General features: G+C 39.7%; 1 protein-coding gene across 1 annotated transcript; it reads left to right on the top strand.

The window, feature by feature from the left end:
- Positions 1-3,944: 3,944 nt before the first annotated feature.
- On the top strand, positions 3,945-5,250 carry LOC112617286 (mortality factor 4-like protein 2). The gene has a single exon (XM_025374033.1). The coding sequence runs from the start codon at positions 4,237-4,239 to the stop codon at positions 5,101-5,103; it is 867 nt and encodes a 288-aa protein (XP_025229818.1). The 5' UTR covers positions 3,945-4,236; the 3' UTR covers positions 5,104-5,250.
- Positions 5,251-10,245: the final 4,995 nt, after the last annotated feature.

Genomic DNA, 10,245 nt, shown 5'->3' with positions numbered 1-10,245 from the left:
TGCAAAAAATCCTCAATAAAATACTAGCAAAACGAATCCAGCAGCACATCAAAAAGCTTATCCACCATGATCAAGTGGGCTTCATCCCTGGGATGCAAGGCTAGTTCAACATATGCAAATCAATAAACATAATCCAAAGACAAAAACCACATGATTATCTCAATAGATGCAGAAAAGGTCTTTGACAAAATTCAACAGCCCTTCACGCTAAAAACTCTCAATAAATTCGGTATTGATGGAACATATCTCAAAATAACAAGAGCTATTCATGACAAACCCACAGCCAATATCATACTGAGTGGGCAAAAACTGGAAACATTCCCTTTGAAAACTGGCACAAGACAGGGATGCCCTCTCTCACCACTCCTATTCAACATAGTGGTGGAAGTTCTGGCTAGGGCAATCAGGCAAGAGAAAGAAATCAAGGGTATTCAGTTAGGAAAGGAAGAAGTCAAATTGTCCGTGTTAGCAGACGACATGATTGTATATTTAGAAAACCCCATTGTCTCCGCCCCAAATCCCCTTAAGCTGATAAGGAACTTCAGCAAAGTCTCAGGATACAAAATCAATGTGCAAAAATCACAAGCATTCTTATACACCAGTAACAGACAAACAGAGAGCCAAATCCTGAATGAACTCCCATTCACAATAGCTTCAAAGAGAATAAAATACCTAGGAATCCAACTTACAAGGGATGTAAAGGACCTCTTTAAGGAGAACTACAAACCACTGCTCAGTGAAATAAAAGAGGACACAAACAAATGGAAGAACATTGCATGCTCATGGATAGGAAGAATCAATATTGTGAAAATGGCCATACTGCTCAAGGTAATTTGTAGATTCAATGCCATCCCCATTAAGCTACCAATGAGTTTCTTCACAGAATTGGAAAAAAACTGATTTAAAGTTCATATGGAACCAAAAAAGAGCCCGCATTGCCAAGACAATCCTAAGTCAAAAGAACAAAGCTGGAGGCATCACGCTGACTTCAAACTCTACTACAAGGCTACAGTAACCAAAACAGCATGGTACTGGTACCAAAACAGAGATATAGACCAATGGAACAGAACAGAGCCCTCAGAAATAATACCACACATCTACAGACATCTGATCTTTGACAAACCTGACAAAAACATGAAATGGGGAAAGGATTCCCTGTTTAATAAATGGTGCTGGGAAAATTGGCTAGCCATAAGTAGAAAGTTGAAACTGGATCCTTTCCTTACTCCTTATATGAAAATTAATTCAAGATGGATTAGAGACTTAAATGTTAGACCTAAAACCATAGAAACCCTAGAAGAAAACCTAGGTAATACCATTCAGGACATAGGCATGGGCAAGGACTTCATGTCTAAAACACCAAAAGCAATGGCAGCAAAAGTCAAAATTGACAAATGGGATCTAATTAAACTAAAGAGCTTCTGCACAGCAAAAGAAGCTACTATCAGAGTGAACAGGCAATCTATAGAATGGGAGAAAATTTTTGTGATCTACCCATCTGACAAAGGGCTAATATCCAGAACCTATAAAGAACTCAAACAAATTTACAAGAAAAAAACAAACAACCCCATCAAAAAGTGGGCAAAGGATATGAACAGATACTTCTCAAAAGAAGACATTCATACAGCCAACAGACACATGAAAAAATGCTCATCATCACTCACCATCAGAGAAATGCAAATCAAAACCACAATGAGAAACCACCTCACACCAGTTAGAATGGCAATCATTAAAAAATCAGGAAACAACAGGTGCTGGAGAGGATGTGGAGAAATAGGAACCCTTTTACACCGTTGGTGGTACTGTAAACTAGTTCAACCATTGTGGAAAACAGTGTGGCAATTCCTCAAGGATCTAGAACTAGAAATACCATTTGACCCAGCCATCCCATTACTGGGGATATACCCAAAGGATTATAAGTCATGCTGCTATAAAGACACATGCACACGTATGTTTATTGCGGCACTACTCACAATAGCAAAGACTTGGAATCAACCCAAATGTCCATCAGTGACAGACTGGATTAAGAAAATGCCATAAGAAAGGATGAGTTTGTGTCCTTTGTAGGGACATGGATGCAGCTGGAAACCATCATTCTCAGCAAACTATCGCAAGAATAGAAAACCAAATACCGCATGTTCTCACTCCTAGATGGGAATTGAACAAAGAGATCACTTGGACACAGGAAGGGGAGCATCACACACCGGGTCCTATTGTTGGGAGGGAGCAAGGGGGAGGGATAGCATTAGGAGATATACCTAATGTAAATGACGAGTTAATGGGTGCAGCACACCAACATGGCACATGTATACATATGTAAAAAATCTACACGTTGTGCACATGTACCCTAGAACTTGAAGTATAATAATAAAAAAAGATAAATATTGACCAAGATGTACATTGAAGGGTAATCTTAAAGAGGAAAAGCAACGAAAGATATCACCTGGGAGGCATTTAGGAATAGAGATGGGGATAGAGTCAACCCGAGATTCACGCATGTAACAATGTCTTTGGTCTATCACTGGAGAGCAATGATCCTTTCTTCTCACTCAACTAGACAATCCACAAGCCTAGTTACAGAAGCTGCTGCTGGGAGTGGGTCTCCTCACTCTGGGACCCTGGAACTACTGTCCCCATTTGCCAAATTGTGCTCTAAAGAAAACTTGTTCCTACAGACTAGTAGCCACAGTAAAATGAGTGTTGGAAATGCTGCAGACAACATCCTATTTTGGTTAATCACAGTGCTGCTCATCAAATTAATAACTGAACCGTTCTTTTCTAACAAAAAGTATTTAACTTTTCTTAATACATTTCTGAAATGTATTTGCCTAATAATGCCTTTTCCACATAACACATAAATGAAATGCCCTGTAAAAGAATATTTTAGAATTGCTGCCTTGGGGAGGGCTCTGCCTTCTTGAATCTCTTTCTTATCTGCCCAACACAAGCACCTTACAACACCTTCTGACTGTCCAAAATCCCAACCAAGATGTTAATCCCACACCCAGGACCCAGCCACCTAATTTTCAGGGTAACCCAATGTAAAGTGAAAGTGTAGGGCCCTTTGTTCAAATGTTATTAAAAATTTCAAGATGGCAACAGCACACATAAAACCAAGCATAGGATCCCTCTTAATGTGGGCCAAGTGTGACTGTGCAGGCTACACACTGACGAAGCCACCCAGCCCACACCTGCCTTCCTCCTCTCACCTTCCTACTCACCTATTAAAAAGGAAAACAACCTAAGTTAATCATATGAGCTGAATAAATGAATTATACTAATAGAGGAAAGACCTGTAAGGTTTTACTGGACAATGTACTAAAAAACAAACAGGAAAAAAAAAGACTGCTTAAATCCTGGGCTAATTTTTAGAAGTAAAGAGATTATGTCTAAGAAGATTGTAGATGGTAAAGCATTTTAAAATCAGTTTATAGAATAAAAAAACAAGTTTAGTCTAAAATGTGTCTAGTTCAAAGGAGAAGGAGAAAGGCTTGGAAGTCAAGAAAATACAGCATGGTATCTGCTAGTCTCATGGACACAGGACTTGAGCTAGTTCCTAATACCTGAATAGGATTTGATGAGGACTAGGGGTTAGGGAGGGCACCATAGGCAAGGGACCAACATATATCAAATAGCAGAAAGCTTCTTGGTAGAATTCTCTTGCCACATAAAAGGAAGATGAGGCTTCTATTTCCCTTATATACTACTCTGAGGTACACCACATTCAAATTGCTGAAACGAAAAAAGAAAAAATCTTGAAGGAACCAGAGGAAAAAAAGACATGTTACATACAGTGGAACAAAGATAAGAATTGTAGCCAGCATCTCATCAGAAACTGCACGAAACAGAAGACAAGGGGGTGACATATTTAAAGTGCTGGAAATTTTAAAATGCCAACCAGAATTCTATACCCAGCAAAAGTGTCCTTCAAAAACGAAAGAGAAGGGCTTTACTATGGCGGTTGGAGGAACGGCAGTGATCACACGTCGGCTGCTGGGAAGATCTGGATTCTCGTTTCAGGTCACCATCAGAAAAGCTAAGTTTGCTGTATAGTGAGGATCAGGAGGTCTGATCCTGATTGCAGAACCTTCCCTGATTACAGAATCTTGGGTTGTATCTCCCACTTCACCCTTCTAGACCATCCCAGAAGATCTATAAGATTTCATCTGGGAAATCGCTAGGAGTTCTTGGAAGGGAAAGAAGGAAGATTGTTGGTTGGAATAAAAACAGGGTTGAATGAGTTCCAGAAAGCAGGGTTCTCAACCTCGTGGACAGCAATCTGCAGAAGAAGAGAACTTCAAAAAACCAACTAGAAGCAACATGCAGAGAAGTAAGATGAGAGGGGCCTCCTCGGGAAAGAAGACAGCTGGTCCACAGCAGAAAAATCTTGAACCAGCTCTCCCAGGAAGATGGGGGGGTCGCTCTGCAGAGAATCCCCCTTCAGGATCCGTGAGGAAGACCAGAAAGAACAAACAGAAGACTCCTGGAAACGGAGATGGTGGCAGTACCAGCGAAGCACCTCAGCCCCCTCGGAAGAAAAGGGCCCGGGCAGACCCCACTGTTGAAAGTGAGGAGGCGTTTAAGAATAGAATGGAGGTTAAAGTGAAGATTCCTGAAGAATTAAAACCATGGCTTGTTGAGGAGTGGGACTTAGTTACCAGGCAGAAGCAGCTGTTTCAACTCCCTGCTAAGAAAAATGTAGAGGCAATTCTGGAGGAGTATGCAAATTGCAAGAAGTCGCAGGGAAGTGTTGATAATAAGGAATATGCGGTTAACGAAGTTGTGGCAGGAATAGAAGAATATTTCAATGTGATGTTGGGCACTCAGCTGCTCTACAAATTTGAGAGGCCCCAGTATGCTGAAATCCTCTTGGCTCACCCTGATGCTCCAATGTCTCAGGTTTATGGAGCACCACACCTACTGAGATTATTTGTAAGAATTGGAGCAATGTTGGCCTATACGCCCCTTGATGAGAAAAGCCTTGCATTATTGTTGGGCTATTTGCATGATTTCCTAAAATATCTGGCAAAGAATTCTGCATCTCTCTTTACTGCCAGTGATTACAAAGTGGCTTCTGCTGAGTACCACCGCAAAGCCCTGTGAGCGTCTACAGACAGCTCACCATTTTTGTCCTGTATCTGTAAACACTTTTTGTTCTTAGTCTTTTTCTTGAAAATTGATGTTCTTTAAAATCGTTAATGTATAAAAGGGCTTATGTTTCAGTTTGTTTTCTGTTCTGTTTTAAACAGAAAATAAGACCATCGAGGCTAGGAAGAAACTGCATCAACTAACGAGCAAAATAACCAGTTAATATCATAATGGCAGGATCAAGTTCACACATAACAATCTTAACCTTAAATGTAAATGGACTAAATGCTCCAATTAAAAGACACAGACTGGCAAACTGGATAAAGAGTCAAGACCCATCAGTCTGCTGTATTCAGGAGACCCATCTCACACGCAGAGACATACATAGGCTCAAAATAAACGGATGGAGGAAGATTTACCAAGCAAATGGAGAACAAAAAAAAGCGGGGGTTGCAATACTAGTCTCTGATAAAACAGACTTTAAACCATCAAATATCAAAAGAGACAAAGAAGGCCATTACACAATGGTAAAGGGATCAATTCAACAGGAAGAGCTAACTATCCTAAATATATATGCACCCAATACAGGAGCACCCAGATTCATAAAGCAAGTCCTTAGAGACTTACAAAGAGACTTAGATTCCCATACAATAATAATGGGAGACTTCAACACTCCACTGTCAACATTAGACAGATCAACGAGACAGAAAGTTAACAAGGATATCCAGGAATTGAACTCATCTCTGCAGCAAGCAGACCTAATAGACATCTATAGAACTCTCCACCCCAAATCAACAGAATATACATTCTTCTCAGCACCACATCGTACTTACTCCAAAATTGACCACGTAATTGGAAGTAAAGCACTCCTCAGCAAATGTACAAGAACAGAAATTATAACAAACTGTCTCTCAGACCACAGTGCAATCAAACTAGAACTCAGGACTAAGAAACTCAATCAAAACCGCCCAACTACATGGAAACTGAACAACCTGCTCCTGAATGACTACTGGGTACATAACGAAATGAAGGCAGAAATAAAGATGTTCTTTGAAACCAATGAGAACAAAGATACAACATACCAGAATCTCTGGGACACATTTAAAGCAGTGTGTAGAGGGAAATTTATAGCACTAAATGCCCACAAGAGAAAGCAGGAAAGATCTAAAATTGACACTCTAACATCACAATTAAAAGAACTAGAGAAGCAAGAGCAAACACATTCGAAAGCTAGCAGAAGGCAAGAAATAACTAAGATCAGAGCAGAACTGAAGGAGATAGAGACACAAAAAACCCTCCAAAAAATCAATGAATCCAGGAGTTGGTTTTTTGAAAAGATCAACAAAATTGACAGACCACTAGCAAGACTAATAAAGAAGAAAAGAGAGAAGAATCAAATCGACGCAATTAAAAATGATAAAGGGGATATCACCACCGACCCCACAGAAATACAAACTACCATCAGAGAATACTATAAACACCTCTACGCAAATAAACTGGAAAATCTAGAAGAAATGGATAATTTCCTGGACACTTACACTCTTCCAAGACTAAACCAGGAAGAAGTTGAATCCCTGAATAGACCAATAGCAGGCTCTGAAATTGAGGCAACAATTAATAGCCTACCAACCAAAAAAAGTCCAGGACCAGATGGATTCACAGCTGAATTCTACCAGAGGTACAAGGAGGAGTTGGTACCATTCCTTCTGAAATTATTCCAATCAATAGAAAAAGAGGGAATCCTCCCTAACTCATTTTATGAGGCCAACATCATTCTGATACCAAAGCCTGGCAGAGATACAACAAAAAAAGAGAATTTTAGACCAATATCCCTGATGAACATCGATGCAAAAATCCTCAATAAAATACTGGCAAACCGGATTCAGCAACACATCAAAAAGCTTATCCACCATGATCAAGTGGGCTTCATCCCTGTGATGCAAGGCTGGTTCAACATTCGCAAATCAATAAACATAATCCAGCATATAAACAGAACCAAAGACAAGAACCACATGATTATCTCAATAGATGCAGAAAAGGCTTTTGACAAAATTCAACAGCCCTTCACGCTAAAAACTCTCAATAAATTCGGTATTGATGGAACGTACCTCAAAATAATAAGAGCTATTTATGACAAACCCACAGCCAATATCATACTGAATGGGCAAAAACTGGAAAAATTCCCTTTGAAAACTGGCACAAGACAGGGATGCCCTCTCTCACCACTCCTATTCAACATAGTGTTGGAAGTTCTGGCTAGGGCAATCAGGCAAGAGAAAGAAATCAAGGGTATTCAGTTAGGAAAAGAAGAAGTCAAATTGTCCCTGTTTGCAGATGACATGATTGTATATTTAGAAAACCCCATTGTCTCGGCCCAAAATCTCCTTAAGCTGATAAGCAACTTCAGCAAAGTCTCAGGATACAAAATTAATGTGCAAAAATCACAAGCATTCTTATACACCAGTAACAGACAAACAGAGAGCCAAATCAGGAATGAACTCCCATTCACAATTGCTTCAAAGAGAATAAAATACCTAGGAATCCAACTTACAAGGGATGTAAAGGACCTCTTCAAGGAGAACTACAAACCACTGCTCAGTGAAATAAAAGAGGACACAAACAAATGGAAGAACATACCATGCTCATGGATAGGAAGAATCAATATCGTGAAAATGGCCATACTGCCCAAGGTAATTTATAGATTCAATGCCATCCCCATCAAGCTACCAATGAGTTTCTTCACAGAATTGGAAAAAACTGATTTAAAGTTCATATGGAACCAAAAAAGAGCCCGCATCTCCAAGACAATCCTAAGTCAAAAGAACAAAGCTGGAGGCATCACGCTACCTGACTTCAAACTATACTACAAGGCTACAGTAACCAAAACAGCATGGTACTGGTACCAAAACAGAGATATAGACCAATGGAACAGAACAGAGTCCTCAGAAATAATACCACACATCTACAGCCATCTGATCTTTGACAAACCTGAGAGAAACAAGAAATGGGGAAAGGATTCCCTATTTAATAAATGGTGCTGGGAAAATTGGCTAGCCATAAGTAGAAAGCTGAAACTGGATCCTTTCCTTACTCCTTATACGAAAATTAATTCAAGATGGATTAGAGACTTAAATGTTAGACCTAATCCCATAAAAATCCTAGAGGAAAACCTAGGTAGTACCATTCAGGACATAGGCATGGGCAAAGACTTCATGTCTAAAACACCAAAAGCAACGGCAGCAAAAGCCAAAATTGACAAATGGGATCTCATTAAACTAAAGAGCTTCTGCACAGCAAAAGAAACTACCATCAGAGTGAACAGGCAACCTACAGAATGGGAGAAAATTTTTGCAATCTACTCATCTGACAAAGGGCTAATATCCAGAACCTACAAAGAACTCAAACAAATTTACAAGAAAAAAACAAACAACCCCATCAAAAAGTGGGCAAAGGATATGAACAGACATTTCTCAAAAGAAGACATTCATACAGCCAACAGACACATGAAAAAATGCTCATCATCACTGGCCATCAGAGAAATGCAAATCAAAACCACAATGAGATACCATCTCACACCAGTTAGAATGGCGATCATTAAAAAGTCAGGAAACAACAGGTGCTGGAGAGGATGTGGAGAAATAGGAACACTTTTACACTGTTGGTGGGATTGTAAACTAGTTCAACCATTATGGAAAACAGTATGGCAATTCCTCAAGGATCTAGAACTAGATGTACCATATGACCCAGCCATCCCATTACTGGGGATATACCCAAAGGATTATAAATTATGCTGCTATAAAGACACATGCACACGTATGTTTATTGCAGCACTATTCACAATAGCAAAGACTTGGAATCAACCCAAATGTCCATCAGTGACAGATTGGATTAAGAAAATGTGGCACATATACACCATGGAATACTATGCAGCCATAAAAAAGGATGAGTTTGTGTCCTTTGTAGGGATATGGATGCAGCTGGAATCCATCATTCTTAGCAAACTATCACAAGAACAGAAAACCAAACACCGCATGTTCTCACTCATAGGTGGGAACTGAACAATGAGATCACTTGGACTCAGGAAGGGAAACATCACACACCGGGGCCTATCATGGGGAGGGGGGAGGGGGGAGGGATTGCATTGGGAGTTATACCTGATGTAAATGCTGAGTTGATGGGTGCAGCACACCAACAAGGCACAAGTATACATATGTAACAAACCTGCACGGTATGCACATGTACCCTACAACTTACAGTATAATAATAATAAATAAATTTAAAAAAAAAAAAAAAGAAAGAGAAATACTTTCTCAGATAAATAAAAACTGAGGGAAGCCAATGTCTGCATACTTAACTCTATGGGATGTACTGAAGGAAGTATGATATCTGTCTTAGTCTGTTCAGGCTGCCATAACAAAACACTACAGACTACGTGGCATGAACAACAGAGACTTATCTTCTCCCAGTTCTGGAGGTTGGAAGTTCCTGATAAGGATGCCAACATGTTCTAGATCTGGAGAGGTCCATCCCCCTGGCTTGCAGATGGCTGCCTTCTTGCTGTGGCCTCACACGGTAAAAAGAAAAAAGCAGACTCTCTGGGGTCTCTTTTTATAAGACAGCAATCTTATCAGACCAAGGTCCCACCCTCATGATCTAATTACCTCCCAAAGAAACCATCTCCAAATACTATCACATTGGGAGTTAAGGCTTCAACATATGAATTTGGTGGGACACAGATATTCAGCCCATAAAAATATCAGACGGAAACCTCAATCTACATTAAAAAAAAAAGAAAGAAAGAAAGAAACCGAAGAGCACTGGAAATAGAATACATGAAACTCCAATAGAATGAGAACATTACCTAGTTTTTCACTGCTAGGTCTCCAACAGTTGGAACAGTATCTGGGATGTGCTCAGAAGTATTCAGAATAAATACTTCTAAATGAGTGAATGAATGTCAGAATAAGTGAACGTATGCCTGATGAATCGATGTGGATTTTGAGGAATCCGAATGATGATCAATAGCTCAGTGGTACCATGATAAGCTCATTTATGCAACCAGTTTTATACTGGATCTCATAAAAATTAATTCCAAGAGTTTTTAGTTTCATATCAGCAGGATTCGATTCTTTTCTAGCATTCTTTTATGGTAAGACA

This window comes from Theropithecus gelada, unplaced genomic scaffold, assembly GCF_003255815.1.
Source record: "Theropithecus gelada isolate Dixy unplaced genomic scaffold, Tgel_1.0 HiC_scaffold_15989, whole genome shotgun sequence".
NCBI lineage: Eukaryota > Metazoa > Chordata > Mammalia > Primates > Cercopithecidae > Theropithecus > Theropithecus gelada.
The sequence above is the reverse complement of the archived record's forward strand: the minus strand, read 5'-3'. Positions and strand labels throughout refer to the sequence as shown.